The sequence below is a fragment of the Temnothorax nylanderi genome, unplaced genomic scaffold, assembly GCF_030848795.1.
Source record: "Temnothorax nylanderi isolate EJ_2023f unplaced genomic scaffold, tnyl_v1.0 TNYL_tig0924_pilon, whole genome shotgun sequence".
Classification (NCBI taxonomy): domain Eukaryota; kingdom Metazoa; phylum Arthropoda; class Insecta; order Hymenoptera; family Formicidae; genus Temnothorax; species Temnothorax nylanderi.
In genome coordinates, this window is record NW_027249986.1 from 30,038 (window position 1) to 52,155 (window position 22,118).

At 33.1% G+C, this 22,118-nt stretch overlaps 1 protein-coding gene across 1 annotated transcript; it reads left to right on the forward strand.

Annotated features, from left to right (window-relative positions):
- The first annotated feature begins 2,153 nt into the window (after window positions 1–2,153).
- LOC139785948 (uncharacterized) lies at window positions 2,154–9,509 on the forward strand. Its single transcript, XM_071725131.1, has 5 exons — window positions 2,154–3,713; window positions 3,821–3,916; window positions 8,014–8,253; window positions 8,365–8,451; window positions 9,208–9,509. Exons 1-5 carry the CDS (start codon window positions 2,159–2,161, stop codon window positions 9,432–9,434), a joined length of 2,205 nt encoding a protein of 734 aa, XP_071581232.1. The 5' UTR covers window positions 2,154–2,158; the 3' UTR covers window positions 9,435–9,509.
- The last annotated feature ends 12,609 nt before the right edge of the window (window positions 9,510–22,118 follow it).

Below are 22,118 nucleotides of genomic sequence, written 5' to 3' on the forward strand. Positions count from 1 at the left end.
AAGGTTTCTACTTGCACATTTAAATAGTATAAGGAAGCAATGTGTAGGTTTCTACTTGCACACTTAAAAACTATAAGGAAGCAATGTGCAGGTTTCTACTTGCACACCTAAAAATAATTTGCATACTTAAAAATTGAGACAAACCAATGTGCAAGTTTCTACTTGCACACCTAAAATAGAAGGTTCTATTTAAGAAATTAAAGGTGATATTTACCTGACCTTCAAACAACTATCCAAGGTTAGATCATTGTCATCATTTTATGTCCTCCTTGAAACTATATAACTTTTGTCTAAAACATGTTTTCGTAAAAAACGCAGAAAAAGATATTTGAGATAGGGATTTAAAATGGGTCATTCTTATATAGTATGATACAACATAAATAAGGCACAATAGTCGTATATAAAGTATGATATTAGTACCAAATACAATATGAAGAATATTACTATGCAAGTCTTACAAATGTTATTGTTTTACAGATTTATCTCTAAATGTTAGTGCCAATGATATATTAAATGTTAACGCTTTAGATATAACATTCAGTAATAATAATGATTTTTCATCAAGTAACTTGACATTGCGTGATAATGCAAATGTCAATGATAATAGCGATTTTTCAAATTTGCTTAAAACTGCTTCTAATACAGTAACTACTAATAAATACCAAATTAAAGGTAAGATTTTAATTTGTACTTTAGTTTCTTGTGCGATTATTTAGATTACTATTTCCTAAGACTACTAAGATTTAATATTAGTATATTTCTATATAACTATATAAATTATGATTTTTCAGATCCATCATCTGTCGATAAAAATTCTATCGTTAGACCGTTAAACAAGAATGCAGAAGATAAATTTTATGCCAAATTTGATAATTTAAGTATGTCAAAAAATACAGTTGCCATTAATAAGAGTAGAAACAATATTTCTACTGTATCAGCTAAAAATAATGACAATGCATTTCCAATACCTATAAACGAGACAGAAGATATTTCATGCAAAAATATTCAATCTAATAACAAAACTTACGTCTGTGACAATACTTTGAATTCTACATCTTTTATTCCACTTGCACAATCAACATTTAATGATAAGCAATTACAATATGTATCTAATACTAATAATACTGAGAAAGAGTCTAATGACTCTATTGAATCTAATACTAATAATGTTGAGAAAAAGTCTAATAACTCTATTGAATCTAATACTAATAATACTGAGAAAAAGTCTAATAACGCTATTGAATCTAATACTAATAATACTGAGAAAGAATTTAATAACTCTATTGAATCTGAACATAACAAGGATAACAGTTTCCATCTATCAGATTGCTCTCTTTCTGAAGATGAAGATGAAGACAGAGAGAATACCAATAATACGACGAATTTAAATAAAACTCCGGACAGTACATTATTAAATTTGAATACTTCAGTCAACTCGTCTAGAGCCGTAATTTGCGACGATAGCAATATGCATGTAGACACTTCTGAAATTCCTAAAAACTTAAAACAAAGCATGTGTCCATACTGTAAAAAGTTACAGAAACAATTCGCAAGACATTTGGAGTTTGTACATAAAAATGAAGAAGATGTCAAAAAATTTCATTTATTACCTAAAGGTGCAGTATATGTAGAAGATAGTTTAGAAGTTTTAATTATTTAAAATCAAACAAATAATAGGCTAATGAGAGTCAATACGGTTAACAGAGCGTGGATATCAGTAAAAACATATTTTCTTTAATCCATAATAAGTAAACGTTTTGGCTAACTTTAGCCTTCCTCAGTACAATTTATTTCTACGATTCAATACTTAACGCCTTAAAAAATATTTCATGCTGGGCGTTAAGTATTGAATCGTAGAAATAAATTGTACTGAGGAAGGCTAAAAAGTTAGCCGCACGTTTACTTATTATGGATTAAAGAAAATGTTTTTACTGATATTCACGCTCTATTAACCGCGTTGACTCCCATTAGCCCATTACTTGTTTGATTTTGAATTTATCGGGAGTCTTGAGATTGTTTTTATTTTTGTTTTAATTATTTAGTCTTACTTATGTACTTTGTAATTTCAGGTAATTCAGAACGAAAGGAAATTATTACAATACTTAGACGAAGAGGAAATTTCATATACAACACTGATAGTAATTTGAATAAAGGAGATATGATTGTATGCCGTCGTCCGATGAAGCAGTTAAAAAGAAAAGCTATCGATTTTATTCCATGTGCAAAATGCAAAGGATTTTTTTCGAAGAACAACATTAGACATCATTTTAAAGTATGTACGAATAAGAAAGAAAATCATCAAAGAAATGTAAAAGTACTAGGGCGTACTGTGGCTTGCCGCATACACCATACTGCAAGCTCATTATTAAGAAAAGTAGTATTCCCAGTCATGAGGGAGGACACTATAACACTGCTTATTAGATATGACGAGCTCTTAATTGCTTATGGCAATAAAATGTGCTTAAAGTATAATTTACAACACCAACATGATATGATTAGAGCACGACTAAGATTACTCGGACGATTTCTTGCCTCCTTAAAAGAAATCGATAATACTGTGACCGATTTTACATCAATATATGATCCAAAAAGATATGATAACTGTATCAAAGCAGTACATAGTCTTGCAGAGTTTGATGATATAAATTATACATATAAAACACCGTCTAACGCATCAGCTTTGGGAACGTTGTTAAAACAAGTTGGCCAAATATTAAGGAGTATGTGCATTAAAAAGGAAGACGTTGACAGACAGACAATGTTAGAAAATTTTATAAAATTATTTGAAGAAGATTATCCTATAAGTGTAAACAAAGCTGTTCACGAAACTCAAGGACATCGAAATAGACAAAAACGTATCGTTTTACCAACTATAAATGATATCAAAATATTAAACACTTATCTCAGAGATGAACGTATAAAAGCTTTTAACACATTAAAAACAGATGGCTTTTCTATTAATGCATGGCGCATCTTAGCTGAAACAACATTATTATCCACCATGTTATTTAACAGAAGGCGTGCTGGTGAATTAGAGCGTCTATTAATTGAAAACTTGGCGAATCCTCTTGCAATTTCAAAAGAAGAAGCACCTGAACTATACAAATCATTATGCAAATATGTACGAATAGTTATACGTGGAAAACTAGCAAGAACAGTTCCTGTTTTACTACATGAAAACATATTACAATGTATGCAAATGATTATTAAATATCGTAAACAAGCCGGTGTTCGCGAACAAAATCCTTTCGTCTTTGGCATAAATACAATAGATAAGACCAGGCACAAATATCTAAGAGCATGTGTGTTAATGCGGAAATATTCTTCTGTCTCTGGAGCAAAACTACCATCTTCCTTACGAGGAACATTATTACGAAAGCACATAGCGACAGTGTGTATTACGCTCGATATATCTGAAAATCAAGTGAGTGATTTAGCTGACTTTATGGGTCACCATGAAAAAATACATAAATCACATTATAGGCAATCTGTAGCAACAAAAGATTTGGCTATATCGAAGTTACTTAAGTATGCTCAAGGAGAAGACACAACAGATGAAAGTGATGAAAAAAGTGAAAATAATGAATCAGACGAAGAAAATAGTACAGATTTAAACTCAAATACTCCAAAACAAAAGCAGCGACCTAAAAGATGTATTGGTAAAAGAAAAGATAAAGGACATACAACTACAACAAAAGGAAAGAAAATGAAACGTAAGTTAACATATAATCTTTTTATATAATATTTTTGTTAGCTATTGTTAGAATTAATATAAAAACTTCTTAAATTGACTTATTATATTAATTATTTATTGTTTCAGTACAACACTCTAATTATAAAACAAAACCACATCACGAAAGTGAAATTGAATCAGATAATGAATGTAACGTGGATTCCAATGCAAACAAGAGAAAAAGTACGTATTTTTTTCTGTTTATTATATTCATGTGTAAGATAAAACTTGTTTTACTTGTATAATTATGTGATGTAAAATATGCACAATTTTTAATAAAAATTAAAATATTCTTAAATTGAATTAAAATATAAAAAAATAATAAAAATTAAAAAAAATATTTTAATAAAAAGTTGTAAACTTTGAAAAGAAAAGCAAAATGATAAATATTGTCTTGGATAATATCTCAAATAGACCTCCGAAAAAATCATGTAAATGATGTCTTAAATGTTGTAAATAGAAACTTTTAGTTTTTAAGGATATTTATAGCTAAAGCCTCGTCCAGACTGAAATATTTGTCGCCGACAATGTATCCGGCAAAATTCAATTTTAAATCTAAGAAATTGTGGGATACATTTTTTGATAACATTTTGTCGGATACATTGTTGCACACAATGTTGCAAATATTAAATGCAACTTAAAAATGTAGGTAACATTAATGACAATATTACTTACAAATTCATTCTTGAGGCGGTAAAGATCAAAGAAATGTTGGCAACGAATGCATGTGAAACTTTTGTTGACATGGTCTGTAATCGCTACATTACGTTCAGTTGTTGAGTAATTAGTCTATACAGTTTTTTGTGAAGTTACTATTTTTATGGTAAAGTGGACAAAATATTCTACTGTAAAACTTACAGAGCTTACAAAAATCTGTACTATAGAATTTCATATATCCTGACTATATTGATATTCTAAATTAATAAGTTGTAACCACTTGTCGTTTTAATATAAAGTACATATTATATCAATAACATTTAAAAAATGTGATAGCAAAAAGTAGTTGACACTATTTTCAGTTACGTTGTCGAATATATTACGTTGGATACAAATTAAGTAATGAATTTTCATTACTTGATTTGTATCCGATGGTGAAATGATAGTTACTAAATTTTTGTCACCTACATTTGTTTGCTACATTTTTGTTATCTATGTTTCTATGTAATGTTTCTTGGTTTAGACAAAGATTAGATCAAACAATTTTTTCAATATTAAATAAATAGTTTTTAACTGTTAATTGTATTTTTAAAAAGTAATTTGAATTATCAGTTTATTAAGAGACTCATAAAGTAAAAGAAATTTTATAAAAAAAGTGTTCATTGTTGCTATATTAAAAACTATTATATATTAAAATTTGATATTTACAAAGGTAAAGAAGTTCTCTACTCTTAAAAAAGCCGTATTAAATCAATAATCAAAGGCCGTAGCCGGATAAGAAGGGTCAATGTGCCCCCACACGGATCATGCTCATTTTTTTTTGCTTTGATTGCTGTCAGTGTCACTTACAATTTAGTCAAATATTAGCCCTTAATATTGAACCGTTTTGCTGTAAAAAATAAAAATAAAAATTTCGAAAATAATTCATATCTTTTGATCGGCTTAACCGATTTTGATGAAATTTTAATATGTTGTAGATATCATTGAGACACATTTGTGGAAAATTCGGGAAAGGTTTCTGATGACAGAAACATTGATAAAAAAATAAATAAATGTTCTTGATTTTTTTTAGTCTCGATATCTTTCTTGTACAATTACGAAAAAATTTTTCTAGAATCTTGGAGTAGTTTCCTATCGGACATAATTTTTTGGAAGCGATAAAATGGGTAGGCGGTACTTTTAAAAAATAAAATATTTTTATTTATTTTTTTTAAATATGATATGCTTTTGGTACGATCGCCATATATTTTATGTAGAATTTTGGGATAGTATTCTACAACAAGTAATTTTTTCGAACCAATAAAATAGGTAGGCGGAAGTTAAAAAAAAAATATTGTTTTTTATTTTTCTAAATTATGATATGCTCTTCGTACCATTGCCATATTTTTTTGTTAACTTTTGAGACGGTATTCTATAACAAGTAATTTTTTCGAACCAATAAAATAGGTAGAAGGTACTTTAAAAAACAAAATATTTTTTTTCAAAATTATTATAGTTTTTTGGTACCATCGCCATATTTTTGTTTAGAATTTGGAATGGAATCCTACAACAAGTAATTTTCCGGAATCAATTAAATAAATAGATGCAGGTACTAAAAAAATAATAAAATAAAGTAAAATGAAATAATTATGAAAGGATAAACTATAATCGTATTAAATCAAATGTTTATTAATGAAGTACACATACACATTCGTTCACATAATCACTCTCATACTATTATTTACACTATTTATAGTTATATTTATATGGATGGACTAATCTTCAGCATTATCTTCATTGATAATAGGCGTGATGCCGTCTGTTTTAAATATATTTAAATATAAAAAAATATTTAAATATATTTAAAACAGACGGCATCACGCTTACTATCAATGAAGATAGTGATGAAGATTAGTCCATCCATATGACTATAAATAGTGTAAATAATAGTATGAGAGTGATTATGTGAACGAATGTGTATGTGTACGTCATTATTTTTAGTGTATGTGTACGTGTATGTGTATGTGTACTTCATTAAAATAAACATTTGATTTAATACGATTATAGTTTATCCTTTCATAATTATTTCAATTTACTTTATTTTATTATTTTTTTAGTACCTGCATCTATTTATTTAATCGATTCCGGAAAATTACTTGTTGTAGGATTCCATTCCAAGATTCTAAACAAAAATATGGCTATGGTACGAAAAAACTATGATAATTTTGAAAAAAAATATTTTGTTTTTTAAAGTACCTTCTACCCATTTTATTAGTTCGAAAAAATTACTTGTTATAAAATACCGTCTCAAAAGTTTACAAAAAAAATATGGCAATGGTACGAAGAGCATATCATAATTTAGAAAATAAAAAACAATATTTTATTTTTTTTAACTTCCGCCTATTTTATTGGTTCGAAAAAATTACTTGTTGTAGAATACTATTCCAAAATTCTACATAAAATATATGGCGATCGTACCAAAAGCATATCATATTTAAAAAAAATAAATAAGAATATTTTATTTTTTAAAAGTACCGCCTACCCATTTTATCGCTTCCAAAAAATTATGTCCGATAGGAAACTACTCCAAGATTCTAGAAAAATTTTTTCGTAATTGTACAAGAAAGATATCGGACTAAAAAAAATCAAGAACATTTATTTATTTTTTTTTATCAATGTTTCTGTCATCAAAAACCTTTCCCGAATTTTCCACAAATGTGTCTCAATGATATCTACAACATATTAAAATTTTATCAAAATCGGTTAAGCCGATCAAAAGATATGAATTATTTTCGAAATTTTTATTTTTATTTTTTACAGCAAAACGGTTCAATATTAAGGGCTAATATTTGACTAAATTGTAAGTGACACTGACAGCAATCAAAGCAAAAAAAAATGAGCATGATCCGTGTGGGGGCACATTGACCCTTCTTATCCGGCTACGGCCTTTATTGCCCCTTTTCCGTGACGTTAATTGGTATTCTCGTTGTGTATTATACTTCGTACTGCAAGAGTAAAGCGGGAGCACACACTTCTGCACAACGCATAATGCGTAAGCATAAGAAAATTGATTGGTCTATTTCCTTATAGGCACATGTGTATGGACCAATCAATTTTCTTATGCTTACGCATTATGCGTTGTGCAGAAGTGTGTGCCCCCGCTTTAAAGCGGGGAACACACTTCTGCATAATGGAACGCATAAGGAAATGAACCAACCAAATCCTTCATTTCTATCCCCACGATGAAAATGAAGGACTCCGATTGGTTCATTTTCTCATGTATAGTATTATGCATTATGCGTTATGCAGAAATGTGTGCTCCCCGCTTAAGTATCAGCGCAGGGATCGTATTTTGACAGCTCACAAACATCAGGTTATCGTAATTACGTGATTGATATTTATACTTGTTGTAAAAAGTAAAAAAATAAAAGTAGCTAAATAATTAAGTAGCGCGCGTCTGTGATGTCTAGTCTGTAATATAATTTGGTCAATTATAATCTATAAAACTTAAAGTGGTAATATGATCTTCAGAGGTTAAAATCATAAATTGATATTTTATCGCACATATTTACTTTTTCTTTATATTTTTATACAATGTCACATTTTTTTCTATAAGCTTGTTTAGAAAACTTATTTAATTGCAGTATCTCCTTTAGTTATATCAAAGTTACATAAATACACTCAAAAAGAAGGCATACCAGATAAAAGCAATGAAAGTAATCAAAATAATGGAAGTAACGAATCGAGCGAAGAAGAAAACAGCGAAGATTCAAACTCGTATACTTGTAATACTAAGTCGAAGCAAATATCAAAAAGAAAGCAGCGATCACATGATGAAAGCAAAGATGAAAGACATTCAACTATAAAAAGAAAGAAAAGAAAACGTAAGTTTACATCCTACAACGTTTTTATATGCATTATTTTTTTTATTAATTGTGTTTCAAATTAACATAAGAACTTTTGAAACTAAAATATTATATTTATTATTGTTTCAGTACATTACAAAACAATACCAAATCACGAAAATGAAAACGAAACAGACAATGAATGTAATATGGTTTCCAGTACAAAAAAGAGGAAAAGTATGCATATTTTATATATTTATTATTCATATACATATACAAAATACATTTTTTAAATTGTATTTAAAACTGTAATATAAACTATACTGTTTTAAAAAGAAATTAAAATATTTTAGTTATGAATAGGAATAAAAAAATAAATAATCTATATTGTAATAAAAAGTTGTAAGGTTTGAAATAGAAAAATTAAATGGATAAAAAAAACTTCGGATTGAGCTCTGAAAAGATAACATAAATATTGTCTTAAAAAAATAGAAATTTTTACATTCATTAAGTATTTTTATAGCTAACACTAAACAATTTTTACAATATTATTACATGTTAAATAATTTTTAAATATTAAATACATTTTTTATTTTTAAAGAGCTATTTGAATTATCAGTTCATTGAATGATTTATAAAAGAGAACAATTTTAAAAGCGTATATTTTTGTTTTACCCTTAAAAAAGCGCATATTTTTGCTATCATAAAACCGATTTGATAATATTTATCAAAGTCTGTAAACATTAGTTGATTACATTCTACAAAAATTTAAATATAATAATATGATAATAATATGATCTTAATGTAAACTGATATTTTATCACACATCTGTATCTTTCTTACATATTTTATATATAGTCTGTTGTTTAAATAGATTTATATTCCATTTCACTCAAAGTTATTTTACCGTTTCTTTTCAAATATGTGACACTCTTTCTATAAGTTTATTATTTAAAAAAACTAAAGTAAAACAATATTTTAATTATATTTTAGTTTCTCCTTTTGGAATTAAAAGAAGAAGGACTATTAAAGTTCCATGGACGAACGATGAACGCAGAGCGGTTTTATCTTCATTTCCTAACGCTATAGAAAACTACAAACTAAATAGAAAACTACCATCTTTTCGTGAGATCAATAAAGCAAAACTGAAGTATCCAATATTAAAAAACCGTACCCCTGCACAAATAAAAATTTGGATATGTAACCAGGCAAAAAAATAATATGATGTTAACTTTGTTAAAAAAGCACTTTGTTAAAAAAGATTCCCAAAACTTGTTTATAAATGTTGTTATTTTGGATCAAAATACTTTTCCCTTAAGAGGAAAAATGAATATAATAGGTATGTTCATTTTTCATCTTGAGAGAAAAGTATTTTGATCTAAAATGACAAAATCTATAAACAAGTTTTGAGAATCTTTTTTAACAAAGTCGATAACTAAGCACAATTAGTTTTTCCCAGTATTCTATATTTTACATTATTCATTATTCTACATTTTAACTATATATTTTTGTTCATTAGGGGAGACCGGGGCTAAACCGCCAGTTTTTTTTCGGAGCCGATTTTTAACAACAAAATAAATAATTGAAGTTAAATGTGGTATACCACTGTAAAGAGTGAACCTTTAGCTACAAAATTTATTAAGCAAATTTTTATCTACGTCGCTTTGTTTAACCGGTATAGAGCAAAAACGACAACGGTGCAAAAATTGAAATCTCAAAAATGCCGGGGTTGAACCGCCACCCCCCCGGGGTTTATTCGCCACACTGCATTTTGAATACATATACGTACATGTAATCCTGAAAAATGATAGGATACATTTTAATAATTGTTTTTTAAGAGAAAAATATAAAAATTTATTAAAAATTTTTATGCAAAACATTAAAAAATAATTGTTTTACCTATTCCATAAAACAATTTAGGCACGTGAATACAGAGGTTAACCAAATCGTAAACTCCCCAACGGCACGTCACATTGTCAACGCGGGCAACCACTGGGAATACGCGTGACGGCGTTCCGGTGCCATAGGATCAGCGCGGACCCTCGAGCAACCTAACTAAGCCGCGTTTCTCGCGGGGGAGCGATAAATAGCGACAGGGGGGTTAGAAAAGCTCGCGGTGGAGCGCGACCATTTTACCGACTCGACGGCGTCCTCGCGCCGATTCCTCGACGCGCCGACGACGACGACGACGACGGCCATGACCACCACGACGACGACGGCCACGACCACCACGACGACGACGGCCACGACCACCACGACGACAACGGCCACGACCACGACGACGACGACGACGACGACGACGACGATGACCACCACCGACACCACCACCACTACAACGGCGGCGACAATGACGCCGAGACGATGCGGCGAACGCTGGACGATGCGGTCGCACGCGCGACTGTCACTGACACAACGACCAACAACGACGATTTACCGCGGCCGGGAGTCGGGACGATCTACAGCGCGCGCGGCATGTCAACTCTCGCGCGGAAATCGCGGGATCTCAGAGCCGTGCCGTGCCTCGCCGTACCTCGCCGTACCTCGCCGACGTGCCGTGAGCGTAAACGATCTCGAAAACAACGGTCCGCCATCTTTTCGGTCGGTCAAAACACCCAAAAACACCCGTTTTGCGACGATACGTGCGTACCATTTCCCTCCTACACAAACTGACGCACGTGCAAGGGAAGACAGAATCACGCTCGAGGGAAACCTAACCTGAAATCGCCGTGAGCTGAAGTCGTGCGCCCGGCGCGCCACAGTGACGAGACTGGCGGACCAACCCCGGGTGCTTACTGGCGGATAAGCCCCAAACATAAGTTTCAGGTTTGATCGCCCACGAAATATTAGACATCAACGATAATGAAAAAACTACACTGGATTCGTGTTCAGCATGCATTACTCTTTATAATCACGTACCGCGAGATTTTGAGAGAAAATATTATTGCAGATATTACAATATTTCCACGCGCAGAAAATTTCACTTTCACCTTCCGAAAACACGTTTGCCCTCGTAAAAATCATAACACGGCAGGTAACCTGCCGAAACTCCGTTGGTCACATGGGTACCATAAGCATTTACAATGTTAATAGCGAGTTCGCACAATATACAGGTTCCGAGATATTTGATTTGGCGGTTCAACCCCGCTGGCGGTTTAGCCCCGGTCTCCCCTATTCTATATTTTATGTTTAATTTCCTCAATGTACATGGAACAATAATTTGAAAAAAGTGATTTAAAAAATACGATTATGCCTTGTACAGTTGTCTAAAACAAACAAATCGAAATGCATTTTATTCCTTGGAAGTATAGCCGAAATAAACTTATCATTATGAACAAAGAATAACACAAAGCCTCTTAATTAATAAATATAAGAAATAAATTTTCAAAATAGATAAGAGACTGTGATTTATTCCTTTGTTTATAATAATTATTTTAGTTCAAATAAAAATTACATTTCTACAAAATAAATTGCACTTTGATTTGTCCGTTTCAAATGATTATAGTTATTATTGACTAATTAGTAACTTATATTTTTTAAATAACTTCTTGCAATCTATTATTACATATATATTATAAAATATTGAGGAACTCAAATTGTAAAACTTTATTCCAATATAGTAGAAGTCTTTCAAAAAATTATATTATGTAACTTGTAGTTTTTAATTTTGCAGAAAGACTTCAAGAATTTTCATATATCTTTTTTGTTGTAAATGAGAATACGTGCGTCTTTAAGAGAAACAAGTATAATAAACTTTTATTTTATTAGCTTTGAATTTAGGAAAAACCTAATGGTTTCTTCTCAATAGACAGTAAAACTATTGCAAATAAAACTACTTTGAATAAAATTTCGGTACTTTCTTATATTTCGTGTGAACACTCAGTGTGATGGGGAAGTACCTTATCCAAAAGCGCTTCTTTGCAGTAGTATTACTTCTCGCTAATGTGATTTCTCACTGTCAATCAAAGAACAAAATATTTTCTTTTTGTTTTATATACTTTATAACATTTGTTTTCAACCTTTAATCTTTTGGAGCAATGTATATGTATATTCTATATGTATAACCTGTAGTTCATAAGCTTACAGTTGTTTATATTAGGTAGTTTTGACAAATATTATAGTGAACATTATAATGAAATAAACATTATAGACATTATAGTGAAATTTCGTATACAAAGTTTCTTTTCTTAACACATATTTTTAAAAGGAGCATGCCTTCTTTGCATATATTTAAACTATTTCCGTTATTATGTCCGATATTCATTCATTCTAATATAAGACTATCTTAAATACAGTCTTAAGATGTTGTAGACCAATCATAGAGCTGTATATTAGCATCTTAAGCCATTATTTCAGATGATCTTGAAATAAGAACGGACTATGAATACCGGCCTATGAACATGCTACATATGTACATACAATAAATCACAGTATATACTGTGTACATACTTTGGATAAAATTATTAGGTACTTTTATATCCTGCGTTCATTTTCTCTGTTTTCTCCCGCTGGGACCAAAAATGGTATAGTGTACATGGCGTAAACTATATCATTTTTGGTTCCAGCGGGAGAAAACAGAGAAAACGAACGCAGGGATAATCATTATGTGTACTTTACTGAATCTAATACTAGGAAAGACTTATATTATTTAAAAGTTACTACTACAAAGTTCATTTAGAGCAGGCCTGCCCAACTTCGGCTCCGCAAAATTATTTCAAAGAAAAACGATGACAATGACATTATTTTCAAAGCTTTATTTTAATAAAATAATACTTTCTTTCAATATGAAACACTCCGCGAGAGGATGGAGAGGGGAAGTATCGCGGCTCCGGAGCTGAAGTTGGGCAAGCCTGATTCAAAGCCTAAAGCTAGTCTAGGTAACATTACCTAGCTTGCTAGTATTTTAAACACAATTTATTGAATCTTTAATTTAAATCGGGTAATTAATAATTTTGGTCAATAATACATCTATAAATACATATAGCTTTAAGAAATACAACAACGTAAGTTATGGTAATGAAATATATCATTTCATGCATAGTATTATGTAGTCATAAAACAAAGTTCTCATAAAGTTTGTTACATCCTCTTTTTCTGTGTTATAATAATTATGGCATCCTTTCAGAAATCACATTTTCTCGCAGAATGTTTCTTTCGCCTACATTCGAGATCAGATTATTCAAATCTCTCACAAGGTATAGATCGCCCTTACGCAGGACATAAATTGTCTCAACATTTTCGCACCGTGTTGCTTTCCAAAGGAGAACGATCACCAATTTTAAGATTCTCGCCATGTGTTGTTTTCAAAACGAGAGCAAAAAGAATCCTTAAGAATCTGGCGGCGCGTTGCTTGTAATAGAGAACAATCACCACCTTAAAGATTCTCTCGGCGTTCTACTTTCGAATTAAAAGCGAACTCGACGTTAAGATTCTCGCGATATGTTGCTTTCGAGAACGAACAGCGCTTCTAAGCCTCTCACAGAGTGTTTGCTTGATAAACGAAAGTGATAACCACTTCTAAGATTCTCAAGGCGTGTTGCTTTCAAAATTTGAGCTAATAGCGTCACTTAACCCTTGTGTTCACGATGCTAGAAATAGCTTCGAGATCTCGGACAGAGAAATAATTGACCAATTGCATTGCTCAGTTGGCCGAATTGTTCCAATGCGATTGATCAATTCTTTCTCTGTCCGAGATCTCAGAGCGATATCTAGCATCATGGACACTAGGCTCAAGATTCTCGCGGCGTGTTGCTTTCGAAAAAAGAGCGACCATCATCTCCAAGATTCTCATAGTGTTTGCTTTCAAAACGGAAGCGAACACTATTTCGAAAATTCTCGTGTAGTGTTGCTTTCGAAACGAGAGCGAACAACGTCACTAAGAATCTTGCGGCGTGTTGCATTCGAAATAAGAGCGAACAGCTTCACTAAGAACCTTGCGGCGTGTTGCATTTGAAACGAAAATCGAATATATCGTCTGTTCTTTGTGGCGTGTTGCTTTCGAAATGAGAGCGAATAGCATTAATAAGAATCTCGCGGCGTGTTGCTTATAAAATGAAAGCGAACATCTCTAAAACCTTATGTGTCTACCATGTTAGCAATAACTCCGATACCCTGAACGGAGAAAGAATTGACAAATCGCATTGGTCAATTGGCTGAATTGTTCAAATGCGATTTGTTAATTCTTTCTCCGTCCGAGATTTCAAAGCGATTTCTAGCATTACGAGACAATACTTCAGAAACTCGTAACAAGAATTCTAAGAAATGTTATATTTTAAATTAATTTCTAGTCTGGAAGTAAAGCAATCCTTCTTATGCCCGTTCTAGACCTGAGAATGATCCTACTTGTGGCTCATCCTTCTTTCTATAATGTACGCGTACAGAGATATTCGCTTTCATTTCAAAAGCAACACGTCGCAAAAATCTGAAGCTTTGTGACTATGATGCTAGAAATCGTTTCGAGATCTCGTACAGAGAAGAAATTGATCAATCGCATTTGAACAATTCGGCCTATTGATCAATGCGATTGGTCACTTCTTTCTCCGTCCGAGAGCTCAGAGTGATTTATATCGTGGACACAAGGCCTTAGAAGATGTTTTCGCTAAGGACAGTTTTTGACGACAGTTTTTGCACCATGCAGTGTCATTGGGAGCTTTCCAGCAAGCGACACAAGTTGACACAAGTGTCGTTCCGTCTTTGTTATTCATTGAATGCGAAGAAAGACAGAACGACACTTGTGCCGACTTGTGTCGCTTGCTGGAAAGCTCCCATAGTAGCCTCGATATAAATACATTCGAGTGTACTAGCCTCGAGGCTATAATGTGTAAACATATTCACTTCTTTGTAATTTTTAAATAAAATATAAATAATAAAAAAATGGCAGTTTCAACGATATCTCTTACCTATTGGCAGATTTTTATATACAGCGTGTATAAAAAATATATATAAAGGCAGTTTTGACGTATCAGTTTATAAAAAAATTTATAAAGGCAGAGAGTGAGAGAGAGAGAGATTTGACTACTGTAAAGTAAACTTTGTAATGCCCGATCTAGATCTAAGGATGATCCTAATTGTGGCTCATCCTCCTTTCTATAGTGTACGTGACATAAACTATACATAAAGTATAGATTTTTACCCGTCTACACTAGAGCCACAAGTAGGATCATCCTCGGGTCTAGAACGGGCATTACAAAGTTTGCGTTACAGTAATCAAATTTCTCTCTCTCTCTCTCTCTTTCTCTCTCTCTCTCTCTCTCTCTCTCTCTCTCTCTCTCTCTCTCTCTCTGCCTTTATAAATTTTTTATAAACTGATACGTCAAAACTACCTTTATATATATTTTTTATATACGCTGTGGTCGAATCTGCCAATAGGTAAGAGATGTCGTTGAAACTGCCATTTTTTTATTATTTCTGTTTCATTTGTAAATTACAAATAAGTTTACGTATTATAGTCCCGATGCTGGTACACTCGAATGTATTTACATCGAGGCTATTATGACACTACATGTTACAAAAACTGTCGTCAAAACTGTCTTTAGCGAAAACATCTAAAGCCCTGTGTCCACGTAACTAGAAATCGCTCCGAGCTCTCGGACGGAGAAAGAAGTAGTCAATCGCATTGATCAATAGGCCGAATTGTTCAAATGCGATTGATCAATTCCCTCTCTATACGAAATCTCGGAACGATTTTTAACATCGTGGACACAAGGCTTTAGATTCACGATTAGTCTCACAACGTGTTGCTTTTAAAATGAAAGCGAACATCTCTAAAGCCTTGTGACTATGGTACTAGAAATCGCTTCGAGATCCCGAACGGAGAAGGAATTGATTAACCGCATTGGTCAATTAGTCGAATTGTTCAAATGTGTTAATTATTCTTCCGTCCGAGATCTTGAAGCGATTTCTAGCATATTGCACACAAGACTTAAGATTCTCGCGGCGGCGTTGCATTCTGAACACGAGCGAAAAGCATCTCTAAGGCCGGTATTCATAGTCGGATCTTATTTCAAGACCGTCTTAAGTAATGTCTTAAGATGCTCATACGGCTCTGTGATTGGTACGTTACATCTTAAGATCGTACTTAAGACGGTCTTAAATTTAAGACCCGACTATGAATACCGGCCTAAGATTCTCACTGTGCTTGCTTTCAAATCGAAAGCGAAGACCACCTCAAAAATTCTCGCGGAGTGTTGCTTTCGAAATGTGAAAGAGAACATCCCTAAAACCTTGTGTCTACGATGTTAGCAATAATTCCGATATTCCGAACGGAGAAAGAATTGACCAATCGCATTGGTCAATTGCCGAATTGTTCAAATGTGATTTATTAGTTCTTTCTCCGTCTGAGATTTTGGAGCGATTTCCAGCATTGTGAGACAAGGCTTAAGAAACTCGTAACAAGAATTCTGAAAAATGTTATATTTTAAATTAATTTCTAGTCAGGAAGTAAAGCAATTCTTCTTAAACAAAGTTTGCGTTACAGTAGCCAAATATATATATGATACGTGACAAAGCTGTTTTTATATTTTTTATATATACACTGTGATCGAAACTGCCAATAGATAAAAGATGTAGTTAAAACTGCCATTTTATAATTATTTCTATTTGACTTGAAAATTACAAAGAAGTAAATAAGTTTACGCATTGTAGCCTCGAGGCTAGTACACTTGAACGTATTTACATCGAGGCTACTATGACTGCGTGGTACAGAAACTGTCGTCAAAACTGTCCTTAGCGAACACATTTTCTAAAGCCTTGTGCACGACACTAGAAATCGCTCCGAGATTCCGGAAGGAGAAAGAATTAATCAATTGCATTGGTCAATTAACCGAATTGTTCAAATGTGATTTGTTAATTCTTTCTCTCGAAACGATTTCTAGCATGCTGGACAAGAGGCTTAAGAAACAACAAGAATTCTGAGAAATTTTATACTTTAAATTAATATCTAGTCAGAAAGTAAAGCAAAATGTAGTCGGCAAAACTCTCTCTTACTTTCTGCCTTTATAAATTGTTGTTATACTTTGTGTCAAACTGCCTGTACATATATTTTTTATATACACTGCGGTCGAACTTGCCAATAGTTAAGAAATTTCGTGGAAACTGCCATTTTATGCTTATTTCCATTTTACTTAAAAATTACAAGGAATAAATAATTTTATACATATTAGCCTCGAGGTCAGTACATCTGAATGTTCACATAATATGTATTAGTATTTTAAGTAAGAAAATTTGCCAAAACTGTCTTTCGACATATTCATGTATATTGTAGATTTTTAACTATTTTTATTTTTTAGTTTTTGCATTTGATTGTATGATTAACTTTCATTACTAATTATGCCTCAAATTGTGTGATAAATGACAATTTGACGATATCTTTTATCTATTGGCAGTTTTGACATCAGTGTACATAAAATGGATATAGAGGCAGTTTTGACAACAAATGTAAAACGTGTAAAGGAAGTTTTGACAACAGTCGTCAAAACTGCTTTTATACAGCTTTTTAATATGTATCTAGGTGTCAAAACTGCCTTTATATATTTTTTTATATACATTGTTGTCGAAACTGCCAATAGACAAAAGATGTCGTCGAAACTGCCACTTTGTCCTTATTATTATTTTAACTGAAAACTACGAAGACGTATATAAAATGGTTTATGCATAGTAATCTGGAGGTGAGTACAGTTGGATGTATGCAGAGTACAGACATTGTCGTCAAAACTGCCTTCTGACATAGATAGATATATATATATATATATATATATATATATATATATACAGGGTGTCCCATTTTAACTTGGACAGCAAAATATCTCAAAAACTAAGCTCCACATACAAAAATGTTTCAGACAAAAGTTGTATGGTTTCAAGGGGGACATAAGATGGTACCATTGGTTTGACCTTGAACAGTTTGTTGAAGGTCACGTGAAGGTGACTTTCAATTTCTTAAATGGAACGTACCTTTTCTCATTACATATTCTTGTAGATTATCTCGAGAGCTTTCCAAAACACTATAATTAAGTGTACTTCTACCAAGTACTTTTCGAGTTATGAGGCCCCAAAGTAGTACTTTGCAGTATATTGGCACAAAGTGCAAAATATCTTGTATGTTGTATTGTTATGGGGTCAAGTTGATCCTTACGTATCATTCAGGTTGATTTGACTGACAAAAGCAAGATCGAGGTCTAGCCAAAGCAAGATCGAGGTTGATACCTTTGTGGTCTGCGAGGCTTCCAACGAAGGGTTCACGAGTTAGACTTGATGTTCGTAACTTAAGTCTTCCGTGACTTAGGTAAAAGTTGTACACCGCTCAGTTTTTACACCGCCCACGTGGAACCGTACAATCCATAGTGTTTCCAAGTGAATGCCACTCGTTACGTGAACGTAGTAGAATTCCGTTCTTTTTGGGGTACTTGATTAACGTGAGTCTCTTTGCCTCTCACAATCTGCTAATTTGATATTGTCAAATTACCAATGCATTTCAAAAAATATTTCAAAAATAGCAGATAATATTCGCTTTATTGAATTGGTTATTTCAAGATTTCTGTGAAAGGGTAATGCGAGCAAGGGCCACGTAAGGAAATAGTTATTTGTGTACACACACTATTTTATATTACAAGTGCGTGAAACTGGCCTATTGCGCGCGCGTCATCTGTGCGACGGATGGCCGATTCCGCACGCGCGAGAGATTTCTCACTCGAGGCCGTGAGAAATGAGATATTCCCGCACGCACGTAAACATAATTCCTTATCGTTTTCTCATTCATGATCGATAACTACCTTGTCAACTACCTTGTATTTGAATAGGAAGTTGTGTACCATGGCAGGCTATACACCAAATGAAATAGTTGATATTTTGTCAGTTCTTGGCGAAAGCCATAGAAATTACAGAAATGCTTCACGTCTTTATGCTCAACGTTATCCCAATCGTCGTCATCCAGGACCGCAACAAATTATAAATATTGAGAGAAAATCTCGTGTAATAGTAAATCGTCGCCAAAGACAACGAAACCGAAACATTAATAATAATGACCCAAGGCTTCTCGCTGTTTTGGGTATGGTTCATCTGTATCCTCATATTAGTACTCGGCATATCGAACGTCGATTAAGGATTCCTCGATCAACCGCTCATCGTTTGTTACAATCCGTTAATTATCATCCCTATCATATTACACTTGTTCAGGAACTGAGTGAGAATGATCGACTGTTGAGAGTCAATTTTTGTAGGTGGGCCCTGAATATATTAAATGAAAATCCAGATTTCTTTTCGTTCGTTTGTTTCTGTGATGAAGCTACATTTCACAGTACTGGCAGTCTGAATAGGCATAATAGTCATTATTGGTCGCCCGTTAACCCTCACTGGATGAGAGAGCGAATGAATCAGCACCGATGGAGTCTTCACGTATGGGTAGGAATAATAAATGGCTATATTATTGGACCACATTTCTTTGAGCGAACGATCAATGGTGAAATGTATTTGGATTTCCTCCGAAACGACTTACCTGGTTACTTGGAAGAAATTCCTTTAGATGTTTGACAAAGAATGTGGTTCCAACATGATGGTGCTCCTGCCCATTACTATCAACGTGTTAGCAGATTTCTTCGACGGCGGTTTAAGGATCGTCTGATCATCCGCAACGGTCCAGTATTGTGGCCTCCAAGATCTCCTGATTTGAACCCTCTTGATTTTTACTTTTGGGGATATGCAAAAGATTTTGTGTATCAAATAGCTCCAACAACAAGAGCTGACATGATGGATAGAATAAGGAGAGCTTGTCGTACGGTTACGCAGGAAACACTTGTAGAAATCACACAAAATTTCAGGCAAAGATTAACTTTGTGTTTGAATAATCAAGGAGGGCACTTTGAACATTTATAGTCCAGATCTTGCTTTTGCTAGCCGGATCAACCTCGATCTTGCTTTTGCTAGCCGGATCAACCTCAATCTTGCTTTGGCTAGACCTCGATCTTGCTTTTGCTAGCCGGATCAACCTCGATCTTGCTTTTGCTAGCCGGATCAACCTCGATCTTGCTTTTGCTAGCCGGATCAACCTCGATCTTGCTTTGGCTAGACCTCGATCTTGCTTTTGTCAGTCAAATCAACCTGAATGATACGTAAGGATCAACTTGACCCCATAACAATACAACATACAAGATATTTTGCACTTTGTGCCAATATACTGCAAAGTACTACTTTGGGGCCTCATAACTCGAAAAGTACTTGGTAGAAGTACACTTAATTATAGTGTTTTGGAAAGCTCTCGAGATAATCTACAAGAATATGTAATGAGAAAAGGTACGTTCCATTTAAGAAATTGAAAGTCACCTTCACGTGACCTTCAACAAACTGTTCAAGGTCAAACCAATGGTACCATCTTATGTCCCCCTTGAAACCATACAACTTTTGTCTGAAACATTTTTGTATGTGGAGCTTAGTTTTTGAGATATTTTGCTGTCCAAGTTAAAATGGGACACCCTGTATATATATATATATATATCTATGTCAGAAGGCAGTTTTGACGACAATGTCTGTACTCTGCATACATCCAACTGTACTCACCTCCAGATTACTATGCATAAACCATTTTATATACGTCTTCGTAGTTTTCAGTTAAAATAATAATAAGGACAAAGTGGCAGTTTCGACGACATCTTTTGTCTATTGGCAGTTTCGACAACAATGTATATAAAAAAATATATAAAGGCAGTTTTGACACCTAGATACATATTAAAAAGCTGTATAAAAGCAGTTTTGACGACTGTTGTCAAAACTTCCTTTACACGTTTTACATTTGTTGTCAAAACTGCCTCTATATCCATTTTATGTACACTGATGTCAAAACTGCCAATAGATAAAAGATATCGTCAAATTGTCATTTATCACACAATTTGAGGCATAATTAGTAATGAAAGTTAATCATACAATCAAATGCAAAAACTAAAAAATAAAAATAGTTAAAAATCTACAATATACATGAATATGTCGAAAGACAGTTTTGGCAAATTTTCTTACTTAAAATACTAATACATATTATGTGAACATTCAGATGTACTGACCTCGAGGCTAATATGTATAAAATTATTTATTCCTTGTAATTTTTAAGTAAAATGGAAATAAGCATAAAATGGCAGTTTCCACGAAATTTCTTAACTATTGGCAAGTTCGACCGCAGTGTATATAAAAAATATATGTACAGGCAGTTTGACACAAAGTATAACAACAATTTATAAAGGCAGAAAGTAAGAGAGAGTTTTGCCGACTACATTTTGCTTTACTTTCTGACTAGATATTAATTTAAAGTATAAAATCTCTTTCTCTCTCTCTCTCTCTCTCTCTCTCTCTCTCTCTCTCTCTCTCTCTCTCTCTCTCTCTCTCTCTCTCTCTCTCCTCTCTCTCTCTCCTCTCTCCTCTCTCTCTCTCTCTCTCTCTCTCTCTCTCTCTCTCTCTCTCTTCTGGGATACGTTTGCTGAACTCAACGCTTATTCCTTTCGTGGACATATCGACTTGCTTACACGTGAAATTGGATAACATTGTTTCTGGTATAGAACTTCTAGTGCTTTCATTCCTTATTATTAGTTCATAAATTGCGCTGCGCCTTAGTTCTTAGTTTTATATACACTATTTAGTTCTCTTTGGTTAATACCTGCTCCTTATCTTATTCTTTTTCACTGTACTTATTATTAGTTAAGTTGCGTTAGTTCTTAGTTTTTTTTACATGGTATATTATTGAGATTGCTGCTGCTTGCCTTATGAGAGAGAGCATGCACATCATACTAACTTCTGACCGCTATATTTCGCTTTTGTTTACATCTTATTGTATCTCTGCATCTTGTAACTGCTATATTATTGTAATTGCGATATTATTGTAACTGCTATATTACTTTTTTGCCCTTTAGCCTTGCTTGGGCATAATATAA